General features: G+C 48.6%; 1 protein-coding gene and 1 long non-coding RNA gene across 3 annotated transcripts; both read left to right on the top strand.

Moving 5' to 3' along the window:
* Positions 1 to 674: 674 nt before the first annotated feature.
* Positions 675 to 15,659, top strand: LOC135892057 (uncharacterized). Of its 2 annotated transcripts, none has more exons than XR_010562289.1 (5): positions 675 to 782; positions 7,361 to 7,393; positions 11,292 to 11,402; positions 12,350 to 12,613; positions 14,446 to 15,659. It is a non-coding gene; the product is annotated as an uncharacterized LOC135892057 (long non-coding RNA). The 2 variants fall into 2 exon arrangements; XR_010562290.1 differs by lacking the exon at positions 14,446 to 15,659 and adding an exon at positions 12,841 to 14,074.
* Positions 15,660 to 19,223: 3,564 nt separating this feature from the next.
* Positions 19,224 to 23,665, top strand: LOC135892051 (zinc finger protein 883-like). The gene is made up of 2 exons (XM_065419745.1): positions 19,224 to 19,258; positions 21,537 to 23,665. Exon 2 carries the CDS (start codon positions 21,545 to 21,547, stop codon positions 23,141 to 23,143), a length of 1,599 nt encoding a protein of 532 aa, XP_065275817.1. The 5' UTR covers positions 19,224 to 19,258; positions 21,537 to 21,544; the 3' UTR covers positions 23,144 to 23,665.
* The last annotated feature ends 1,133 nt before the right edge of the window (positions 23,666 to 24,798 follow it).

The following is a 24,798-nucleotide window of genomic DNA, read 5'->3' as shown; positions in this document are numbered from 1 at the left end:
GGGCCTCGGGCAGCCTGGTGGGGCGAGCCCCCGGGGACAGAGCCCGGCGCCGGGAGCCCGGCTCGGGCCTCGGGCAGCCTGGTGGGGCGAGCCCCCGGGGACAGGGCCCGGATCGCAGCCCGGCGCCGGGAGCCCGGCACGGAGGCTTTGACAGCTGCATTGCCCCATGTCCCTGCGGAGCCACCATAGCCAGCCAGCCTGGGTTTGGTCCTCGCCCTAAGAAGGGTCCGCACATCAACTCCCCGCCGAGCTGCCATCGGTCCCTCTGTGAATCGCGTCCGTGTCCACCCAAGCCAACCTAGCCTGCCTACTTCTGACCAACCAGAGAGCAGGATATCGCCGTGACCCTGCCGCCTCCTGATCGACAGTTCTCTTACCCAATCGCCCCTCCTTGCTTTGGCGTTTAATGGCTGACAAATATATTGACCAATGAGCTGTTAAACTCTTTTTGATTGACGTTAATGTCCGCCTTTCGCAGTTGAAGCGGTTCTTGATTGACCTCTGTCTATCCTATGGAAAGTAAGAGTGATTTTGATTGATGGCTTTTCTCTTCTAATGGCAACAGAGCACTGCGGGATATTGCTCCAGTGGAAAGAGAGTGAGGCGGGCGTGGCAGCCCCCGGCACCAATGGCTTGCGGGTGGGCGGAGCAGCGCGTCCAATGCGGTCGGGAGGCGGGGCTGGACCGCTGCCGTTACCGTCTGTCGCAGGAGGCAGCAGCGGGCTGGGGGTGAGTGTGTGAGGCGAGAGTGGGACTTGGAGCTGCTGTCATGAGCTACTCAGGTGAGAGGCTGCTGGGGCCGGGCCCGCGGGGAGGGGGCTGGCTGGGTGCAAGATGGCGGCTGCCCCCGTTTGTGAGGGAGGTTCGGCGCTGCCCCCCCTCTCCTCTCCTCTCCCGTCCCTCACGGCGGCCTGCAGGGCCTGCTCCGAGCTCTCCCCCCAGCCTCGGCGCCCTGGGGCGGGCCTGGACGTGGGCAAAGGGCTGGCCCAGTCGCTCGCTCCTTACTGCGCGCTGCCTCCTCCGTGGGGCTGGGGTGACGGTGGATGGGGACCTGACCGTCACTTTCCACCCGCCGCATAAGCATAGGGCTTGTGGGGGTCGGGCAGGTTCTGACCCCGATCCATAGCACAAACATGTCATAGACCTGCGGGGGGGGGCACTGACCCCGACCCCCTACCGCATGGCACAGGGCCTGAGGGGATTGGAGCTGGCACTGACCCTGATACGCTACCACAGACATGGCCTGGGGACTTGGGGTGGGGCTGGCCCTGATCCCGATCCCCTGTTGCATGCCGTGGCATTTGGTGCCACTGGCCCTGACCCCCCTACTGTATGGCATGGCATGGGGGTTGGCACGGGCCCTACGGGGGAGGAGGGCTGGCACTGGCCCTGACCCCCTGCTGCATGGCACAGCACGGGGATCAGCACTGGCTCCGACCCTCTGGTGCATGGCATAATATGGGGCCTGTAGGGGGACTGGTATGGAGCCTGCTGGGGTGTTGGTGCTGATCCCGTCCCCCTACCGCACCACATTACAGGGGGCCTACTACTTCCCATACACACATTATCCCCTCCACACAGTGTGTTCTGGAGCTTAGGGTTTGTGTGTCTGGCACTGACACACACTACCATACATACCTCATCCACATTGTGTAGTACTGTGTGGGGAGAGCTGGCACTCACGACTCCACACACACTCGCGCACACCACACAACAGAATTGCCTGGGGCCTGCCACATACACCACCAACCATCCTGCATTACATGGGTTTTGGACATATGGGAAGATATACAAGGGGAGGGTGATAGACACACACCCACACCATTGCACAGGCTCTGGGGGGATTTAATAACCAGGAGGAGGCGTTGGCAGTACTATTCAGCCATACATAACATTGAATTGGCCTCTGGTGAGTGGGTATAATAACTAGAGGAGGAGCTGACGTGGTTTCCCCCTGTATGCAGCATTGCATTGGTGTGAGTATGTGTGTAATAAATAATGAGGGAAGGGGAAACTCAGCGCTGATAATAAATATTCTCTGTCACTGCATCATCTTGGCAATGGTGGAAGAAATTTACACCGCTTCCTCGCATACACTCACCATTGCTTGAAGGAATGGGGTATAATAAGGGTGGAGAAGGTGATGGTGATATCTTCTCTCCTTTCCCCCTCACACCATTGCATGGGCTTTGTGGGGCATGTAATAAGCAAGGAGAAGAAGTTAGTACCAATATCCCTGGCTGATGAGCCGGGGGGTGGGGTGGGGTGAATAAGCAGGATAAAGCTGGCACAGATTCTTCCCTTCCCCCTGCATCTTTCAACTGATGAGCTCGAGAGAGAGAAATTTGAGATTTATACCCAGCCGGGGTGACAAGGCATGTGGGATTCTGCATATAAGAGGGGGCATCTGTCCCTGCTTCTCCTACCCTCGGTTGAAACAGAGGAAAGGGTAGTTCAAGATTGTTTAGCTGAAGTTTTCCTTTGCAGAATCTCAGGGATTAGGCTGGGAGCCCAGAATTTGTAGCTTTGCTGCTTTTTGCTGCAGGTTTGAGATTTTTTTCTTTTCTTCCTCAGTGTGGTGGCAATTAACTGCCTTTGGGTGCTGGGTTACACGTTTTGCATTAAATAAAATGGGAGTGGGTGGGGGGGAGGCAGGGAAAGTACTAACCTTAGTGATGTTGGGTCTGTAACACAGAGCTCAGACTCAATAATACTGTACTGCTAAAAGACTATTAATCCAGTTATGAAATTTGCCTTATTCTGGTATACTCAATTGTATTTGGAATGTTCAAAATGTTACCTTCCAATACTGCAATTTGGACAAATTAATATTATAATTGGGTTTGTAACTCCTGCACTGCTTGACACTTTTGTGTCTAAATACAAGGGGTTCGCCATGATCAGTGGTGACAATCTCTCACTTATCAAGACCTATACCTCAACTGTGCACTAAGCTAGCTGGCCACCGGATTGCTCATTTTCTTCCCCAAGGTGGCAGCCTGTTCAATGCTGTACATGTATAGCAATGATTCTCAACCTTGGGGTCATGGAACTGCTATCATTTTCTACAGACTCAAGGCTTAATGTAAAAACTGTTTCCATTAGTTATGGTTTTGAAGGACCTTCTGAATACAAATTGCTCCAGTTATTAGGTTTATTGAATCTATCTTATAGGGGAAAGTTGTACTTTCTTATGGAAAATGTTATGAACAATTTTTGCTTGATGTATTTTTAAATATGAAATGATTGAGTTCACATGCATTGACTGTAAAAACTGATTTCAGTCATTCATAACATAGCTAGAGGATCATAGAAATTGTTGCTTCTGTATGTCAAGCTCATAACATGCACCTCCAGCTCATTGTATCCCTCTTTCTCCCCCACGAGTTCCCTGAATGCCACCCTTGCATCCCGCTCTATTTTAGTCTCTGCAACCCACCCTCAAACTGGGGGTTCTGTGTGTGTCCCCCTGCCTCTGTGGCTCTGGGTGCCCTTGCCTCTCCACCATATGTGAAAGAACTTGAAAAAGCAAACTGCTCACTCTTGCTGAAACAGAACAAAAGATTCTGGGATGTGGCATTATAGAAGAAGTGGTTGGTTTGAGGGGTCATCAGTGGATAATAAGGATTCTTAACTTTTAAGTAGTATGGTAAAGAGCTTTGATGTGGTGTGTATTGGAAGGAACTATAGAATTTTTGCTTGTCTGTTATACAGTTTGTAGGGAAAGTCTCTTTTTTATATTTGTGCTTTCAAGTAGAAATAGGGTAAAAGTGATGTGAAGCATGTAGCTCTCCTCAAAACAAGAATGCATTTTATATTGGTAGATGAAGGTTGTCTCCTTCATCAGGTAGTTAGGATGTACTCCTTGACTGCAATCTTGTAGGCTGTTGCAAATATTAAGAGCTAATTAATCTGCACTTGACAAGAATCTAGTAAATGGTTCGACTACTAATAGATTTGAAACTGGAACAAAAATATTACTTGAGGCTTTCTCAGTTTTAATTTTTGTGGAATTTGTAGCTTTAATCTGAGATCTGTATTAATGCTTGTATGGATTATAGGATTACTTCTTGAGGAGGAGGTGGGGGTAGGGGTAGAACATAGTAATGGCTCAGTATACATATATTTTTATCATTGTTCACCTAGAAAACACATTTATGTGGTGAGTATCCCTTGGAAAATAAATGCCCAGAATGAAATGTATATTTAAAAAAAAACTAAATAGCTCATCCTTGGAAGATTGTGTGCAGACTTTGAATCTAGATAAATGTGGTGTGACATGAGGAATTGGTTGATTTTGGTAATTGTGGGTTGACTTTGGGAATTGGGTGCCAGAAATTGCCAGCTACTAACACAGACAGAGCGGGAAGGGTATGATGATGCAATTACTTGTGTGCAAAAGTGTGTGGTAGGAGGTGTGATGAGACAATACTGGGGTTTCTTGCACTTAATTCACCAGTCTTCATCTAATACAGTTACTTTTTGAAGTCCCTGACCTTGTGAAATGAGTGGAGTGCAGTTGGGGTGGAGGATGCACCTGGCCCTATGTCCAGGTTCTACTAGACAGGTAGTTACATCTTCCAAAAATATAACTTCGGTTGATACTTAAGGTATGTCTAGGCTAGAGTTTAGCCCTGTTGTAACTTGAGTTGTTGATTGCCCTTCTGTTCCCTTTCCTACAGTATATTATTTCTATAGTCATTTCGTTTCTCTGTACATCTGATTCGATTAGCAGAAAAGTTAATAAGATACCATTATCTGTTCATATATCTGTGGTCAAATGATTCTTTGGTAAAGGATCCTAGGTAAATGTTTTGCATGTACAAGAGGAATGACTTACAGCTTAATACGTTCTGTGTTAACTTCTGTATCTCTGATATAAAGGGGCTTAAAACATATCCAAACATGTACAAGAAGCAAAGGTAAAGCAGAACAATCCTATCTTTGTATTGGAAGTAGGCATTATATCTCTGTTCCTTACCTTTAAAAGAACTAAGACTACAGAATCTCTATGTAACTCCATTCTTGGATGGAGTTGTCTGTTTAAAACTGGTATTATCTAGTGCAAAGTCTTCCAGTTTCTAACTAACATTCTCAGTGACTTGATGGTAATTTTAAGAGGCGAGCTCACTTATTGTGTGGCATTTATTGAGGTGTGCATAATCTTGAGGAGTCACCTTTCTGTACCAGCATGAAACAGAAGCATGTCAGTCAGCCTCTGGCAGGGCTAGAAATGCAGCACTATTGCTGATGTAGGAAAATGCTAAAACTAGCCAGGAAACTTGTGTATTCCAGGTTCTAAGAGGAGATGATAATGCCAGTTTTAAAGAGCTTCTGGCTCACAACTTTTTTGGTGGCAAGTCCTGCTCCTTCTCTGCAACAGACACTCTTTGTAGCAAATCCAGTGTAGTCCTACTCTGGGTCTGGATAGGAATTTGGGAGCCCACATAGGGGGATTCCCACCTATTGAAACTTGCAGAACCTAACCCAGCAGGGAGATTCCTGTGTACTAGGGATTTTTGCAGTCGGGGTTCAGAAACTCTGGTTAAAATCAAGTGGTGTTGACTGTTTTGGCCACTGTTACCATTGCAGCTAATCCATGTTCTGCACTGGTATGATGGTACCTATCAGTAAGTGACAAATTTTGTATTGTAGACAAACCCCTAGTGAGGGCACAGGCAGTGGAGAGCATATCCCATCCCTAAGACTGGATGACCAGATGCAAAGCAAGTTGCTAGTGAGTGATTCCTTCCCTTCCAGTCCAAGATGATGCTGTGATCTAGGCCTTGGGCAAATAACAGCCTTTGTTCCAAGCTGCATCTTTCTGTAGATCTTGAAAGACAAAACTCCCCAGTTCCCAGTTGGAAGGGTATCTTTGCAGTCACAGGTGCTAGAAACTTAAGCTTGAATTAAAATAACTTTGTACAGAAACTGATGAGTAAGGACACTTCTCTAGAGCATGTTTCCTACTTGTTGATATGGTACTCCTAAGGAATTCTGCGCCAAGAAAATTTCTGCATACTATTTTAAAATTCTGCAAATTTTATTTGTTAATAAATAAATGTGGAGGCTTCAGCATAGCAGTGGTGAGCACAGATCACTGGCTGCACAGAGGTGGGAGATCACCCATGGGACAGGGACTCTGAAGTGAGGCTGTACCTGATACAGCAGAAGGGCCAGGCTTGCTGCAGAAACACCCTTGAGCTCTGCACCAGGCGCACCAGTTGTGGGCAGGCAGGCTCAGCCCAGCAGGGTCCAACTGTGGCGGGCTTAGTGTAGGGGAATCCAGATGTGGGGTAAGAGGGTTTTGTGGGGGGCACTCTGGGTGCGGAAAGCTCAGTGGAGGATTTGGATGCACAAGGGAGGTTCCAGATGCAGGGACAATGGGACTCTGCAGGGGGGTCCAGGTGGGGAAAGATGGGATTCAGTGAGTGGGTCTGGGAGTGGGGCTTGTTGGGGTTGGAGTCTGGGTGCAATTGGTTGGGGGGTCCAAGTGTGGGGTTTGTCAGGGTGAGGGTTCGATGGGCCTGCTTAATAGGGGAGTCCCAGCTGCTGCTGCCACCAGCACCAGGATCCCTCCCCCATCCGCTTCTCTTCCCTATCCTATCCCTTTCTCCACTGCCTCTTCCCACTGTCCCCTGCTCCTATCTCCCTCCCCTCACTCCTACATCCCATTTCCCCCATCCAATCCTGTCCCCCTTTCTTCCGCCCCTCCCCCGCTGCCACCCTTGCCATGACCCACCAGTGGCACTCACCATTGTATGGAAAACAAGATGTCTCCCAGCACGCATAGAAGAGGGGTATGACTGGCACCAGGACCCAGGAGGCGGAGTCAGCTAGCGGGAGGGGCACTCTCCATCATCCAGGCAGCTCTGCACTTGCAGAAATGGGCAGTGGAATGTGACCCCACACAGCCCCCTATGCCATGCTTCTGGGGGGGGGGAGTGAAGGGGGGCAATACCCCCTGTCCTCCCTAAACTATGCTCATGGGAGCCCCCCCCCCCCCCCCCCCCCCCCCGGTGATTTACCTCGGTGCCTGGAGCAGCCAGAAGAGGATACCACACGCCTGTGCTGCTGGGGAGGGGCACATGACTGCTCTTGTGACTTCCCTTTGCTTCCCCATCCTTATCTGCGGAGGACATGAATTCTGTATGCTCAGTGGTGCAGAATTCCTCCAGAGTAATATTGGTTTGTCAAGCTCGGATCTCTTTTTAGGGGTATCCACTGTGATACAGTCAGGCTTATTTGGGTGCATTTGATGGTCAGATCTTAGATAGAATTGATTCTCCTTATGCTGTAGCTAGAACAGCTGACATTACCATATAATTTGGGTTTTGACCGCCTTTTGGTCTTTTTCTAGGTTATGGCAACTGGAACTCTGAGACAAACAGAGGCAAGTATAGTAAAATCTTAATACATTATCATGAAAAAATGTCATTTACTGTAATCAGTCAGAAAAATGATTATAAAATTGAAGGTTTTCACAGCTCAAATCTGTTCCTGCATGTCCGAATAATATCCTCTTAGGTCACACGCAACTCTATTTCGGTCAGCACTGCAGAGCCCATATAACTGTGACAGTCTTTACTATTCTGCCTTGTGCATCAACAAAACCAGATATTTCTGTTCCCAGAAGTCAGCAGTTTGTATCCACTATCTGTTTTCCTTCAGTCTTTCTGTCTGATATCACTTCTCTGTGAAATGGCACTGAACATTAAAGTGCTGTCATAGCATGCTAGAAGACTGAATTTCTAGTTCTTGTGCCAGAAAGACACGAAAAATGGCAGTGCGTCTGCATTTAGACCCAAACTTGAAACAGGCCTCCCTTTATAAATACTTGTCTTTTTCCAGAGGCCATGCTCACTGTGCTAAGACTAGAGTGTGATGCCCAGCTGTGTGGTAGAATCTCAGTAATCTGCACGCTTTAATTAGCACAAGGAAGCCTCTCTCCACTCCGCAAAGACTGACTAGCAGAGCAGTATAGAATGTTTTTTGTATCACTGACTGGTAGTTTAAACTGTAGTCAGTGTTGTACCAAGGATTTTATGACCTTTTCACTATCTTCAGAGCTAGCTGGAAAACTTATTTTTGTAAAAAACAGAAAATATTAATGACTTTTTCCCATTTTTCAATCAACTACACCTCTACCCCGATATAATGCGACCTGATATAACACGGGTTCGCATACAACGCGCTAAAGCTCTGACACGCTGCCCTGAGCAGCATGTTAAAGGTGCCGGGCCGAGGGGTTGGATAAGGGGCAGAGGGTCTTGGAGCAGTCAGGCCCCCCCCCCCCCCGGGTCTAGGCAGGAGCTGTGGGGGGCAATTTTGGGGGCCCGCAGTCACAGAGTGGCCCGGGGGATTAGCGGGGGGCTGGGAGCAGCCCTCTCTGCTTTCCTCACCCCGGCCCCAGCTGTGTCGCTCGGGGGAGGGGACTTGGGGGAAGGGATCCCCAACCCCCCCCCCCCGCACTCACTGGCAGCGGTGGAAGCGGAGCAGCCTGGCCCAGCCCGCTCCACTCTGCCAGCTCCTAGCTGCAGCGCTCCGCTTCCCGCTGCAGGTGAGTGCGGGACCTTTCCCCAACCCCCCCCTCCCCCCCAGCGACATGGCTGGGGCCGGGGCAAGGAAAGCGGAGCGGCCTGGGGCCGCGTCGCTCCGCTTCCCGCTGCCGGTGAGTACGGGAGGCATCCTTTCCCCAACCTCCCTGCACTCACCGGCAGTGGGAAGCGGAGCGCCGTGGCTGGGAGGTGGCAGAGTGGAGCAGGCTGGGGCCACGTTGCTCTGCTTCCCGCTGCTGCCGGTGAGTGCCTGTCAGGGGGCGGGGTGTGTGGATAGGGGTCGGAGCAGTCAGGGGACAGGGAGCATGGGGGTGATTAGGGACAGGGGTCTCTGGAGGGGGCGGTCAGGGAACAAGGAACGTGGGGGGGCGGGGGAAAGCAAGTTCGATATAACGGTCTCACCTATAAAGCGGTGAGATTTCTTTTTTGTCTCCCGAGGACCGTGTTATATCTGGGTAGAGATGTAGTTGTTTTGGCAAAATATACAGTAAGATGAGCTTGCTAGCAGTGTCATTGTTTTACTACTTGTGTTATAGTATCACTTAGGGTCCCCATCTAAGATCAGGGTTAAAGGGACAAGACAGAGGGAAAGTGAGGGAGATTAAGTGATTTCCCCAAAGACATTCTAGGTCAGTGGCATATCAGGCATAGAACTGAGGTATCCTGACTCCTAGGTAAGTGCTCTGTCCACTAGCTCATACTACCTCCTAGTGCTATTAAATATTCTTAAACTACAAAAGATATTAGAACAAAGTACAGCTTCCATTAAGAACGGCACTGAGTCCTCACATCATTACTGCACAACACATTGGCCATGCCACAGATCAGTGAGCGAGGAGGAACCAAATATCCCCTCCCTCCTGTTCAGGCAGAGAACATCATTCTTACTTCTCTGCACACTAAAAGGGAAGCTGAGTACCAAAACAGATTGGCTTGAGCCCATCAGTCAATGGGCTCAAGCTCCTTTTAGCCAAAGCACTAGGCAATGGATACATTTGCGACCATGGGAAATTCATCTCCAGGAGGTTAGATCTCACAGCATCCACTGCTCCTCTTCTGTCTCAAGTACAGCCAGAGTTATTGGTATCCCTTCCATCCAGTGTTTATGCTGTCCCAGATTCTACAGGAGATCAGGGAGGGGAGAGCAAGGGTAAGTCTGGGTGCTCTTTATTGACCAAGGAGACAGGATTTCTCTGGCTTGATCAACCTTGCACCAGGCCCTCCTGTCTTCCTTCTTCACAGAGGGGTTCCATTATTGCAAGAACTCGGACAATCCAGAAAGGCAAAGTTGAGCTGCCTGGCATTTGGAAGGAGACAAAGGAATGAGGAATATCCAGACAAGCCTATTTCTGCTCTTCTGGCATCTAGAAGAGTCGGCCACCAACACTGACTCAAAACTAGGACAAGTTCCAGGAGCTGGCACAACGAGCCCAAGTCTCTCCAGCTAAGGCCCTGGTAGAAGGCAGGATGGGCCAATAATTCAGGCATGAGCTAAGGACTTGGGAGACCTGAGTTCAATTCCCTGCTCTGCCATGAGTTTCCTGTGTGTCCTCAGACAAGTCACGTCTCTCTGAACCTCAGTTTCCCCATCTGGACAAATGGGATAATAGCCCTACCTTGCCTTTCAGGGGTGGGGAGTCTATACAAACATTAACGAGTGTGAGGTGCATTCAGGGAGGAACATTTCTAACTTATTCAGAGATCACAACTTTAACTGACCCACTCTTCCATGGTAATAGTACCTTTAGGTTAAACATTATGTTTCTCATCTTTTTAGAAAAGAGTTCTTTTAAAACAAAAAATTAACTTTAATAGAAGCAATGGCATCTGGTAGTTGGGGAAATAAAAGAATTAAAACAAATCAATCTTTGCAGACCACTTTCTTAACAAAAAAAATGTGCATATCTGACATGCTAGGAAAAGGATTTGGACTGACAAATTACCCCAGAGGAACAGGGGTTGATCTGGGAAAGAGCAGCAACTGTAGCATGATACAAGAAAATGTCTTTAAGATACTGCTTCAGTAGTACTTCACGTCGGTCAGATTAAAAATAGAGATTGAATGGGGATAAGTGTTGGAAAAACCATGATGAAAGAGGAGATTGTATGTATGTACGGTGGAGCATTGGGATACAATTTGTAATAAATATCCAACAATTTGTGAAGTTTGATTATGAAAGATCCTCTGATAATCCTTCTAGCAAAAATGGTCACACAAACAGAATGCAGAATTAATCTCTCATCTGCTAGTAGCTGCTAAGATACTGCTAGCCTCCTATCAGGAAAATAAATAGTCCAACTCTAGAGGACTGGTTCAAAAAATGTGGCGGATTATGGAAAAATTAATGCACCAATTATATACTCAGCAAAACAGACAAAGGACACTTAGATATTTGGTTACCATTTATTCAATACTCAAAGTACATTCTCCTGCAAAATACCAGTGCACCTGTCCAATGTTTTTGAATATTACTATTTGATAGACAGGCCTGGCTTGTTCAATATGTGCAATCAGAGATTTCATTCTCTGTGATAAAATCATAGAACCCGCGTTTTGTGGGTATTGTAAAGAGACTTGCTCTGTCAGTGGTAGCACCCTGTGAAATGGAGAGAGCTGATTTATTGTATGACTAAGTTGTTCTAAAGAAGAGCTCACTGTTGTAATGACTGTTTTGTCTCCAACGTTTACATGGCAGAGATTTGTAAACCTGTTAAACCTTCCTAAATAAATAGTTAGAGAAGATTGTGAGTGGCCGAGGAGGGAACATCTGTCCCTACAGTGGCGCTGCCATCAAAGGGCCTGGGAGAAGCTCTGTTCAGCACCTTGGAGTCTACAGGCAGAAGGTAAAATTCATTTGTCAGGGTTCCCTCCCCACTCTGAACTCGGGGGTACAGATGTGGGGACCTGCATGAAAAAAACCCTAAGCTTATTTCTACCAGCTTAGGTTTAAAACTTCGCCAAGGCACAAATTCCTTCCCCGCCCTTAGTATCGCTGCCACCGTCAAGTGATTTAATCAAACATTCAGGGAGGGCCACTTGGAGCCCTACCTCCCCCCAAATATCCCCCCAAGCTCCTACACCCCCTTTCCTGGGCTGGCTTGAGAATAATATCCTAACCAATTGGTTACAAAGTGAGCACAGATCAAACCCCCTGGGTCTTTAGGACACTGAAAAACAATCAGGTTCTTAAAAAGTTTATTTAAAAAAATAAATAAATAAAAGAATCACCTCTGTAAAATCAAAATGGAAGATAACTTACAGGGTAATCAGATTCAAAACACAGAGGATTTCCCCTCTAGGCAAAACTTTAAAGTTACAAAACCAGGGTTAAACCTCCCTCTTAGCACAGGGAAAATTCACAAGCTAAAACAAAGATAATCTAACGCATTTCCTTGCTATTACTTACTATTTCTGTAATATTGGATGCTTAGTTCAGATATGGCTTAGGGAGATGTATTTTCCCTGCCCTGGTTCCTCGCTGACTCAGAGAGAACAAAGGAACACAAAACAAAAACCTTCCCCCACAGATTTGAAAGTAACTTCTCCCCTTATTGGTCCTTTTGGTCAGGTGCCAGCCAGGTTATCTGAGCTTCTTAACCCTTTACAGGTAAAGGAGGGATTTTATGCTACCCTTAGCTGTATGTTTATGACAACACTAATGAAGCCACCCTGAGGAAGTGCTTAATCTACCTCCCCTTCCGCCTCCACACATGCATGGGGCTAATCCCTGGGGTCACTGAGCAAACTATCCTTCTGGGAATTGTCACTTACGGGGTCTCTCCTTGGCCAGGAGACTCACAGCAGTTGGAACCCTGTCCCTGGAAGCACAGCACTGTTCCTCGCATGCAGAAAAGGAAATTGGAACGAATGTGGATTTGTCCCTATTCCACAGCTAGCATGGAAGAGTGCATCAAAGGGTAGAGCACAAGTCCGAGGTGCAGGGATCCCAAACTCACAAGACTCAACGCTCTTGTCAACCCATGCCACCTACCTGCAGAAATCAAGAAAGCTTCCAACGCCTCCATCTCCAGACAGGAGTGCACCTCCTTTCCTGGTAAGTGCCCAGAACACATCCCTCAGGTAAGGAGGACAGTGCAGATCCTGGATCTAGAACCAGACAGAGAAACATCAGACTAATACAAAGCCCTTATATCTGAGTGAGACCCTAACTCACCAGTCTCCCTGATGCTGTAGAAGAGCTTGGGGGTGGGGATCTGCCACACTGTGGATTTCCCGGGGGAGAGGTGTCTGGGATCCACCACTTAGCAGATCTCTCTCTAGGAGGCCAGAAGAATCTCTGTGAAGCACTGCTCTGTCTGTTTCCAGTTGAAAGACCATGGAAACCTGGCCAGTAAACACCCGTCAGGGATGCTGTCTGTTCAGCTGGTCCTGCCTCAGCACAGGGGGCTGGACATGATGAATTCTCAAAGTCCTTTCAGCCTGACATTGCTATAATTCAGGATCACGAACAATCTTCAGGACAAGGAAGGTCCTAGACTCAGGACAATGGGGCCATTCAGATCATATCTGTTATATAATAAACCACAGGACTTTCCCATGGCTTCAGTTTATATTGTATTATTAAAAGCTATAGTGCATTGTCCTCATCTTTGGCTGGGAGGTAGCCTGGGCCATTATAGCAGGGATAAGGAAGAGACCAGAGAAAACAGAGGGGGCAAATCAAATCAGTATCTTAGATGTATGTATACTAATGCGAGAAGTATGGGGAATAAGCAGGAAGAACTTGAAATGCTAGTTAATAAACACAGCTGTGCCATAGCTGGTATCATAGAGACTTGGTGGGATAATACTTATGAGTGGAATATTGGTATAGAAGGGTACAGCTTGCTCAGGAAGGACAGGCAAGGAAAAAAGGCAGGAGATGTTGCCTTATATATTTAAAATGTATACACTTGGACTGAGGTTGTGATGGAAATAGGAGACAGACCTGTTGAAAGTCTCTGGGTAAGGATAAAGGGTAAAAAAACAAGGGTGATGTCATGGCAGGGGTCTGCTACAGACCACCTAACCCGGAAGAAGAGGTGGATGAGGCGCTTTTTAAACAACTAACAAAATCATCCAAAGCACAGGACTTGGTGGTTTTGGGAGATTTCAACTCCAGACATCTGTTGAGGGGAAAAAACACAGCAGGGCACAAATTATCCAACAAGTTCTTGGAATGTATTGGAGACAATTTTTTATTTCAGAAGGTGGAGAAACCTACCAGGGGAGAGGCTGTTCTAGATTTGATTTTGATCCATAGAGAGGAACTGGTTGAGAATTTGTAAGTGGAATGTAGCTTGGGTGAAAGTGATCATGAAATGGCAGAGTTCGTGATTCTAAGGAATTGTAGGAGGAAAAACAGCACAATAAAGATAATGGATTTCAAGAAGGCAGACTTCAACAAACTCAGGGAATTGATAGGTAAGATCCCATGGGAAGCAAGTCTAAGGGGGAAAAACAGTTCAAGAGAGTTGGCAGATTTTCAGAGAGACATTATTAAGGGCACAAGAGCAAACTATTCCGCTGTGTAGGAAAGATAGGAAGTATGGCAAAAGACCACCCTTGCTTAACCAGGAGATCTTCAATGACCTGAAACACAAAAGAGAGTCCTACAAAAAATGGAAACTAGGTCAAATTACAAAGGGTGAATATAAACAAATAATGCAAGTATATAGGCCAAGGCACAAAATGAGATTCAACTAGCTAATAACAAGTAAAGGGTAACAAGAAAACATTCTACAAATAAATTAAAAGCAAGAGGAAGATCAAGGACAGGGTAGGCCCATTGCTCAATGATGTGGTGGTGGGGGGGGGGGGGGGGGGGGAAGACAATAACTGAACATGTGGAAATGGCAGAAGTGCTAAATGACTTTTTTGTTTCAGTTTTCAGCAAGAAGGTTGGTGGTGATTGGACGTCTAACATAGTGAATGCCAGTGAAAATGAGATAGGATCACAGGCTAAATTAGGGAAAGAACAAGTTTAAAAATTACTTAAGTTAGATGTCTTCAAGTCACTAGGGCCTGATGAAATGCATCCTAGAATACTCAAGGAGCTGACTGTAGAGATATCTGAGCCACTAGCAATTATCTTCGAAAAGTCATGGAAGAGGGGTGAGATTTCAGAGGACTGGAAAAGGGCAAATCTAGTCCCAATCTATAAAAAGGGAAATAAGGACAACCTGGGGCATTACAGACCAGTCAGCTCAACTTCAGTACAGTAACGCCTCATTTAATGTTGTCCCGCTTAATGTTGTTGTTTCAATGTTATGTCCCTGCTCAATTAGGGAACGTGCTCTTTTAAAGTTGTGCAATGCTCCCTTATAACGGCGTTTGGCTGCCTGCTTGTAAGATTCTGTGGAAGAGGAACGACTTTACAAGGGAGAATTGCACAAGTTCCGCTTCTCCGCCTCCTCCCCCTCCCTCCCAGAAAGTCCTAAGCGCCGCCAAACAGCTGTTTGGTGGCACTTAGGACTTTGGGGGGCGGGGGGAGGGATGTGGCGTGCTCCAGAGAGGAGGTGGAGTGGGGGTTGGGAAGAGGTGGGCATAGAGCATTCCTGGCAAAATCCGAGCCTGTTCTTCTCCGGGGAAGCTGCTGCTGCAAAGGTGCTTCCTAGCGTCCTTGCCTGCAGCGGGCTGTGCCTGTGTGGGGTAAGCCAGGGGCACTTCCCAACCACAGTACTGTACAGTATATAATGCCTTTTGTCTGCCCCCCAAAAATGTCCTTGGAACCTAACCCCCCGCATTTACATTAAATCTTATGGGAAAATTGGATTCGTTTAACATTGTTTCACTTAAAGTTGCATTTTTCAGGAACATAACTACAACGTTAAGTGAGGACTTACTGTACCTGGAAAGATAATGGAGCAAATAAGCAATCATTTGCAAACACCTAGAAGATAATGTGATAAGTAACAGTCAGCATGGGTTTGTCAAGAACAAATCATGTCAAGCCAACCTAATAGTTTTCTTTGACAGGTTAACAAGCCTTGTGGTTAGGGGGAAAGTGGTAAATGTGGTATATCTTGACTTTAGTAAGACTTCTGATACTGTCTCACATGACCTTCTCATAAACAAACTAGGGAAATACAACCTGCTTGTAAGATTCTGTGGTCCCCAAACTTTTTTTACCTCACACTCCCCTCTTACCCCTGTCCTTATCTCTTCTCTCCCCCCCCTCCCAACTGGGGGGGGGGGGGGGGCTGGAAGCAGGGCCACAAGCAGAGCTCTGGCTGGGGGCAGAGCTGTGGCCGGGCCAGGAGCCAGGGGGTGAGGCCAGGACTGCAGCTGTGGACGGAGCCAGGGCCATGGCTTGGGGGGCAGGGCCAGGAGGAAAGCCACAGCTGTGGCTGGAGCAGAGCTGGGGGCAGAGCAAGGCTTGGTGGCGCTCCTTCCCTATTTCCCCCTTGGAGTAAAGGGGCACAGAATGATTGCTGCCCTTTATCAATAAAACCAAGTGTTATGTGGTTCTTATTTTGTTCCCTACACTGCAACACAAGCCCAAACAAAATAAACATGCCTACATCATGCCCTGGAACTTCCCACTGAAGCAACTTCCCAGCATCTTCAAGTTCACGCACGACCCCTTTCCCTATCAATCCTGCTACCAATGGGTCTTGCGGGCCCACTAAAAAACTCAAGCCCACCTCTGCCACCCAGCCTTCCTCGGGGCCCCCCAGCCCCAACCAGTTATGATTATTTCCCCTACCCCAACTCAGGGACTGAGTCAAAGGGTAAAAGGTGATTTGTGAATGGCACCCCACAAGTCAACCTCCCCACTACACAACACTCTTCCCTCCCATCCCACAGTCTGTTCTTTCCCTGTTCAAAAAACCATCCTAGCCCCAAAAATAGTTCCCCCAATTCTTTCCCTCTGGAAAACCAATTCCTGCCACCACACAATAGACTCCAAAAATCAGTTTCCCACACTCCCACCCCCACAACAGAATAGCCTCTCCTTCCCAACAGCCAATGATTGCCATGATCAGTTCTGTCTCCCTCTCCCGTAGGGTTGTCTGTGACACCAGTTGTCACAAGTCTTGCAGTATTTGGTGTTTTTCCCCCCAAAGCCCCAGCTTCTGGAGTCACAAGACTGAGTGAGAACAGCAACACCCTTTATTTAAAAAAAAAAAAAAGATGAGACCTGGAACTAGGTCAACCTAGAACTTAGGTCAACCTAGCTACATCGCCCAGGGCTGTGAAAAATTTTGCAATCTGTGGGCCGTAGTTAGATCAACCTAACTGCCACTGTAGACTCAGGTAGGTCGATGGAAGAATTCTGTCATTGACCTTGCTACTGGCTCTTAAGGGTGGGGATTTACTACAGTGATGGAGAAACACCTTCCATTGTTGTAGTGTCTACATTACAGCAGCAGGGGTGCAGTGCTTGTAGTATAGACACACCCTAAGTCTCCAGCTCTTCATGTTGAGGAGTAATGCTTAAAAATGTGACCCAAGTGTCACCTTAAAGGCTCAGAAAGCAGAGAAAATGAAGCCAAAAATGATTTTTCAACCAGAAGCATGTGGTTTTTTTGAGGTCTGACTCATAATTTTTGAACACGTGGGGTTGTCAACACTGCAATCTCCCCTTCCCCAAACTCAAATCTCTGGATACATCAATTCTGTCCCCTAATCCCTAGATCAGTGTTGTCTCCCTCCCTCCCCCAAAACAAGAGCGAGTCAAGGTGGATGAGGTAATATCTTTTATTGGACCAACTTCTGTAGTTGAAACAGACGAGCTTTGGATCTTTCACAGAGCTCTTGTTCAGATCTGGGAAAGGTGCTCCGGGCTGGTCTACAATGAAAACATACGTTGGCATAGTGCTCTCTCTCTCTCGGGTGTGAAAAATCCACCCCCGAGAGACGTGTGCACAGGTTTCCCTTGAGGATGAGGACTGAGAGGTCAGATACGGAGTGGTCGCTTTGTGAAAAGTGCTCACCTGTGGGAGACAGGGTGTTTTTGTCTTTTATCATTTGTCTGTGGGAGTTCATTTGAGAGTGTAGTGTCTGTCTGGTTTCACCCACATAGCTGTTATTGGGGCAGTAAGCGAACAGCCCACCCTCATCTGCTTTGTCCCTAGCCACCATGCAAGTGGCCCAGACACCACAACTTGTTCCCATCTCTTGACCAGAGGTTAGGACATTGCAGGCAGGGGCAGGTGTGAGGCATCCAGCACCCAGATCTGTGTAAGGGAGAATCCCTTCCAAGACTCTAGCCAGCAGGAGCAGCTGCAGCAGCAGGGACTTTTAAGCACTGATGTCATCACAGGGGCTGCTCCAGTTCTAGACATTCTCATCCCTCTGCTGATTGGCTGCTGGCTCTAGACTCTTCCCTCATGCTGTCACTCTACCTGCTCCCGTCAATGCTCCTTCCCCCTTAGTTCACCCCTGCCTGCCTTAGTGCCTCCCTCAGCCAGCCACCCCTGCCCTGTCATACATTTAATGTAGATAAATAAAAATAGAGCAAAAAATACCCAATACTGCATTATAACCCAACCAACCCTATTTATACTCCAAGCTATTTGGGGACCCATTGTGCTAGGTGATCCAATCTCAGTATGGGGTCTCTAAGGAAGACACAAAACATCATGGTAGTAACTTGACATTTGCAAACCATCACCCTGATAGTATGCAAGATCCCTTCCCTTAATGAGCTTTCTGTTGTTTGTTTAGGCTCTGATTCTACCAAGATTTATGCAAATGCTCAATTTTCAGCCTACATGGTGTGGGAAGTTTTGGCAGGATCTGGGTCTTCACTTGTAAGCTCTCCAAAGCACAGACTATCTCAACAGCTGCCAAATTTGGTACCGCTCCATGTTCAACATTTTATAAAAGTTATGTCACTGGTTAATTTGCATGCAATCATAAATTCCACCTTAATGCTAAATCCCTACAGTTTTTAACAATGTATTTGTCATATAAGACAGGAGAGGAAGGACACAAATTTCCTGAGCGCAATATCAGCTTTTACTTTTAAAAACATTTCTAGTCTTTGTGGCTGGGAGAAAAGCTGGATTCCCCCTCCACCTCCTTACGGAATGAGAAATGCTGCAGTGGGGAAGGCGTAACTAAATGGTTTGGGGGGGGGGGGGCACCCAACAACAGCCCTGAACTCTAAATACTACCTAAAGCCATCTTTTTTAAAAGTCACCCACACATTCCAAAATCAATAGATTATTTTAAAAACCTAGTTATTCTTAAACTAATCCTGGGGTTCTTTTACTTTCCTCCCTAAGTCTTTAGGGGGTCACGTTTTGACACTGGTGACTTCTGTTGCTCTTCTTCAAGCCCCAGCTCCTGGAGTCCAGTGATCACAGAGAAATCTCAGCTTTTACTTTAACCAGAGCGAGTGTCTGGCCCTGGCATTCGCTGAGAAGCACTGGAGAACCAGTCCTACGCGCACCCTTAAAGGCTCAGGCAGCAAGGGAAAGCCCCCAGTATTGCTACTGTGATAAAGCGGTGGGATTGTTGGCCCGGGCTGTGATGGGCAAGTGCCCCAGGCTGTCCTGCAGGAACGGGGAACGTGGATTGGACCGGCCCCCCACGCAGCTGGGAATGGGAGTGATACAACCACAGAGCGGCCGAGTCCTCCATCGGCTAGAGAGGCTCAGAAGTGCCCTGTGCGGGGGGGAGCGTGTTAACAAGAGCCTTCACCCGAACTGGGGCCAGGCTGAGGGGCTCTCTGCACTGCCTGCACAGGGTGAGTTGGGGGGTACACTGCCCTGCAGGGACCCCCAACCCAGCCAGCCCCAGGTTAATACGGGTGCACCGCCCTGCAAGGACCCCAAACCAGCCAGCCCCAGGGCAGGGTGGGGGTACAGTGCCACACAGGGACCCCCAACCCAGCCAGCCCCAGGGCAGCGAGGGGGGATGCACTGCCCTGCAGGGACCCCAACCCCAGCTAGTTTCAGGGCAGCAAGGGGGGGTGCACCACCCTGCAGGGACCCCCAACCCAGCCAGCCCCAGGGCAGCATGGGGGTGCATGCCCTGCAGGGACCCCCAACCCAGCCAGCCCCAGGGCAGCGAGGGGGTTGCACCGCCCTATAGGGACCACCCCCAACCCAGCTAACATGGGGGTTGCACTGCCCTGCAACACCAGGAGTGATGTGGGGGTGCACAGCCTAGCTAGGTCCCACAACTCAGCCAACTCCAAGGCAGCGTGGGGGAAATGTACAGTCCAGCAGGGCTCTCCCCTGCAACCCAGTCAGCTAGCTGTATGGGAGAATGGCGGCCGCGCGGGGTGGGGAATGCACAGCCCAGTAGGGTTACCCCACCACAACCCAGCCAACTCCAGGGCCACAATGGCAGGAACATGCACAGCCCAGCAGGGTCTCCCAATCTAGTTCTGGGGGTGCACAGCCCAGCCTGTCACCCCATTCTGCCTTGTAAGCCAGTCAGCCAGCTCACTCCATGGCAACACAGGGAGAGGTAATATTGAAACAAGATCAAGAATAAACTCTTCCTTGATGCCTTTGTTAAAATCCTGTTTTGTTTTAAATCCACCCACTGACAATTGGGAGGAAAGGGAAACTGCAAAACAGAATATGGGGGGGGGGAGGGGGGAATAGAGGAATTTGCAAGAAAGTTTTGCTCTTGAACCTTTGAGAGCACTCATGTTACAGGTGCTCTGGGACTTGTAGGATCTATAGCTCATGTGTTGACAGGCTGAGAGCAAGGCCTGCTCAGATTAGAAGGCTATAAAAGCCAAGCCACTGTAGTAATGGGAGAAGGAGTTCTTTTATGGGGTGATCTGGAGGGGAGCAGCTCTGGCTTTATCAATCCCAGCTGGATTTTTGGTGGTAGGCCCTTGCTTCATCTATGCTCTCTGTTTTACTTCAGCTGCTCATCGGCTCGCCTTGTCTCTCCCCTCCAGACATGTTTGGGCAACACAGTGCTTGGTCTGTTTGTGTAGGAGGTTCAAATCACTCCACCATCACCAGGGGTACAGTTGTGCCTCAGTTTCCCCCTTAAGTGACTACTGTTATCCCCAGCTACAAGTATTCAAAAACTGTCAGCTTCTCTCTCCTCCCCCCCCCAAATACCATAAGTGACTTAAAAAACATGAGATTTAAGAAAACAAACCCACGTTTATCTTTCTTCTTGGTTTTGAGCCTTTAGGCTGCACACAAGCAGTTTACAAGCAGTTCTTTGTAGCCAGGAGCGCAGGAAACCTCTCTGAAGAATTAAAGCTGAGATTCTCATGCAATCTCTTAATTCCAGCCAGGAGGGCTTTAAGGCAAACATGAAATATCACACAATAGAGGTCACTGGTGTGGGCAATATTGTATCACACACACACCCTCAGCTAGAGTTCCAAAGTAGCCTGACTTCCCAGGTCCTGGTTTTATTAATGGCCCAAAATATTCCAATTCTTGGCATAGGACACCCTCCCCCAGTTCCAGCCACACTTTATCCTTATGCTACTAGACTACAGTCTGCAGACAATCCAGCCTCCCTTGGATCACAGCTGGCCTTCCACCTCTCAGCTACAGAGGCTCCCCTTAGCCCTCCCACTGGACTCTGATGACAGCCCTTTCACTTTGCTGAGCTGCAGGGAACTCCTAGCTTTCTCATCAGTGTATGGTCATAGTTCTAGACAGCTTCCTTCTCCAAGCTCTTGCCAGAAAAGATCTAACAGCCACAGCTGCCCACCCCATAAAAGATTCCTTTCTCTACTGCTAGAGCAGCTTGGCTTTTATATCTGTCTAATCCCAGCAGGCCTTGCTTTCGGCCTACCATGACTGAGGCCTCGGCCTAACAATTCCCAGAATGCTTGGCTTTAAAGAGACAGGCCCTGTAATAAGCATGCCCTTAAAGGACCAGTGCTCTCTGTTAGGTCCAACAGTAAACCTTTTTTGCAAATTCCCCTTTCCAATTCCCCCCCCCCCCCCAAAAAAAAATTCTTGTGTTGCAGTTCCTCTTTCCTCCCAACCCAGGGGCAAGTGAGTGATTGCCTGGATTCTCTTTTATTTCAGCAGATGGGATCATGAGTGAGAAGGAGGCGGAGAGCCCTCTGCAGGGAGGTCCTGAGGAAGAGGGTAGACCCAAAGGGAACATCCCCCAGGAAGTTGGCTCAGACAGTCCTGGCGGGTCGGAGTTGCTGGGGGGAAACAACAGAGAGCAGCAGCCCCTGGGCAGATCCCCACTCTGGGGGAGAGGGCTCCAATTCAAAGAGAAACGCTACAACTGCACTGACTGTAACAAGAGCTTCAGCCAGAGCTCCCACCTCATCCGGCACCAAGGCACCCACACTGGCGAGCGCCCCTACAAGTGCTCTGACTGTGGGAAGAGCTTCACCCAGAACTCCAACCTCGCCCAGCACCAGCGGGTGCACACAGGCGAGCGCCCCTACCAGTGCCTTGACTGCGACAAAAGCTTCACCCAGAGCTCCCACCTGACGGAGCACCAGCGTGTGCACCAGGGTGTCAAGCCCTACAAGTGCATCAACTGCAACAAGAGCTTCAGCCAGAGCTCCCACCTCCTGCGGCACCAGGGCACCCACACGGGTGAGCGCCCCTACAAGTGCCCCGACTGCGGGAAGAGCTTCAGCCAGAACTCCAACCTGGTGCAGCACCAGCGCATCCACACGGGTGAGCGCCCCTACAAGTGCGGAGAGTGCGGGAAGAGCTTCAGCTGGAGCTCCAACCTCATCGAGCACCAGCGCGTGCACACGGGCGAGCGGCCAGACAAGTGCCCCGACTGCGGGAAGAGCTTCACCCGCAGCTCTGCGCTCATCCAACACAGACGCATCCACAAGGGGCTGAGGCCCTACAAGTGCACACAGTGTGGGAAGAGCTTCAACAAGAGCTCCCACCTCATCCGGCACCAGGGCACCCATGCCGCTGGAGAGCTGCCCTGCACGTGCACCAGTTGTGGGAAGAGCTTCACCCGGAGCATCCAGCAGAGGCCACGGCCACACCACTGTGCTGAGTGTGAGACACGCTTCTCCCGCATTGCTGGCAGCCAGCCGCGAGCTGATGTGGCAGTGAAGCCCTACAAGTGCGGGGAGTGTGGTAGGAGCTTCGGGCGCAGCTCATACCTGGTGCAGCACCAGCGTATCCACACGGGCGACAGACCCTACAAGTGTGGGGACTGCGGGAAGGGCTTCGGGGTCAGTGCCCACCTCACCCGGCACCAGCTCAGCCATGCAGGTGACCGGCCCTACCGATGTTCCCAGTGTGGAAAGACCTTTGGGGAGAGCACAAAGCTGTTGAGCCACCGGCTGAGCCATGCGGGTGAGCGCCCCTACCAGTGCCCTGACTGCAAGAAGAGCTTCTGCAAAAGCTCCCACCTGATCAGCCACCAGCGCACCCACACTGGAGAGCGGCCCTACCGCTGCACCATCTGTGGCAAGAGCTTCTGCCAGAGCTCCCACCTCATCCGGCACCAGGGCACCCACACGGGGGAGCGCCCCTACAAGTGCTCCGACTGCGAGAAGAGCTTCACCCAGAGCTCCAACCTTGCCCAACACCAGCGCATCCACACAGGGGAGCGCCCCTACCAATGCACTGACTGCGGGAAGAGCTTCAGCTGGAGCTCCAACCTCATAGAGCACCAGAGAACCCACCTAGCACAGAAACCCTGAACTTGGGGCTGGCCAACGTGTCTGTTTGCTGAGCAAGCTCCCAACATTGCAGTAAACAGCATGGGGCCAGCAGGACACTTAATAGGGGGAGAAATTACTGAGTGTACAATGCTAAAGACTAGAAACCCTCCCCAGGAGTTAGACTTCTTCACACTGCCAGCGGCGGCTGCCCGCCCCAGCCTCGCCTTTTGCAAGATCCGGGAGATGATCCCACTTGCCACAGGAGCTAAGGAACCTGTAATAAGGCAAGTCTAAGGCGGTCTAACTTATGCATTCTTTCTACCTCATATGGACAGGCTGTCTACATAGACACTGGCAGACAGAATGCAGGCCATTTCAGTCCCATGGGCAGCTCCCTAGCATTTGTTCCTTCTTTTTGTCTGTTCTGGCCAGACTCCATCCCAGGATTTTAATTCCTGTTGGATACCTAGATTCTATTCCCATTTTTTAAAATTTACTTTTAATACTATATTTCCTGTTGTATTGCAGTCTCTCCCCATATGAAATAAAACCTGTCCAGCATACCCATTTTCCATCCTAGTGTCCCATTTCAGATGCTGTGTCTTATAACAGTTGTGTGGCTGTCTAGCCTCCAGCTGTGATTTATTAAGGGTTCTCCCATCAGTGTTCCCACAAAAGTTTTTCTTGTGATCACTGAAAATGCAGCTGCTCTTTTCAGGGGGCAATATTTGGTCTAAGGTCCCAAGGCATTTGCTCATACACTGGCTTTACAGCTCTTTCCATCCCACCTTGTCAAGGCTAGAATGTTGTTCTTAAAATTTCCTCCATTTCATAGATTCTAAGGCCAGAAGGGACGATTGTGATTATCTAGTCTGACCTCCTGTTTAACACAAGCCATACAATTTCCCTGAAATAATTCCTCCGGCACAGCTTTTAGAAAAACATCCAGTCTTGATTTAAAAATCATCAGTGATGGAGAATCTACCACAACCCTTGGTAAACTGTTAATTTTCTCTCTCTCTCTTAAAAATTCATGCATTATTTCCAGTCTGAATTTGTCTTGCTTCAAGTTCCAGACATTGGATGGTGTTAGACCTTTCTCTGATAGATTGTAGAGCCCATTAATAAATAGTTCCCCATATAGGTACTTATAGATTGTAATCAAGTCACCCCTTAACCTTCTCTTTGTTAAGCTAAATAGATTGCAGTCCTTGAGTATATTACTATAAGGCAGCGGCTCTCAAACTTTTGTGCCGGTGACATCTTTCACATAGCAAGCCTCAGAGTGCGACCCCACTTATAAATTAAAAACACCTTTTTATATATTTAACACCATTATAAATACTGGTGGCAAAGTGGGGTGTGGGGTGGAGGCTAACAGCTTGTGACCCCCATGTAATAACCTCGCGACCCCCTGAGGGGTCCTGATCCCAGTTTGAGAACCCCTGCTATAAGGCATGTTTTCTAATCCTTTAATCATTCTTGTGGTTCTTCTTTGAACCCTTTCCAGTTTATCAATATCCTTCTTGAATTGTGGGCACCTGAACTGGACATGGTATTCCAGTAGTTTTTTGCAATGATGGGTGGTGACAGGCATTAGCATTTTAATCACTGTGTCATCTAAACCTGAAGCCGGTGTACACTGGTGCTGCCACTATTGGAGCTGCACTGGAAGTAGTAAGTGCAACTCATTT

Source organism: Emys orbicularis, chromosome 19 (genome assembly GCF_028017835.1).
Source record: "Emys orbicularis isolate rEmyOrb1 chromosome 19, rEmyOrb1.hap1, whole genome shotgun sequence".
Classification (NCBI taxonomy): Eukaryota; Metazoa; Chordata; order Testudines; family Emydidae; genus Emys; species Emys orbicularis.
This window is presented reverse-complemented; position numbering and strand designations above follow the sequence as displayed.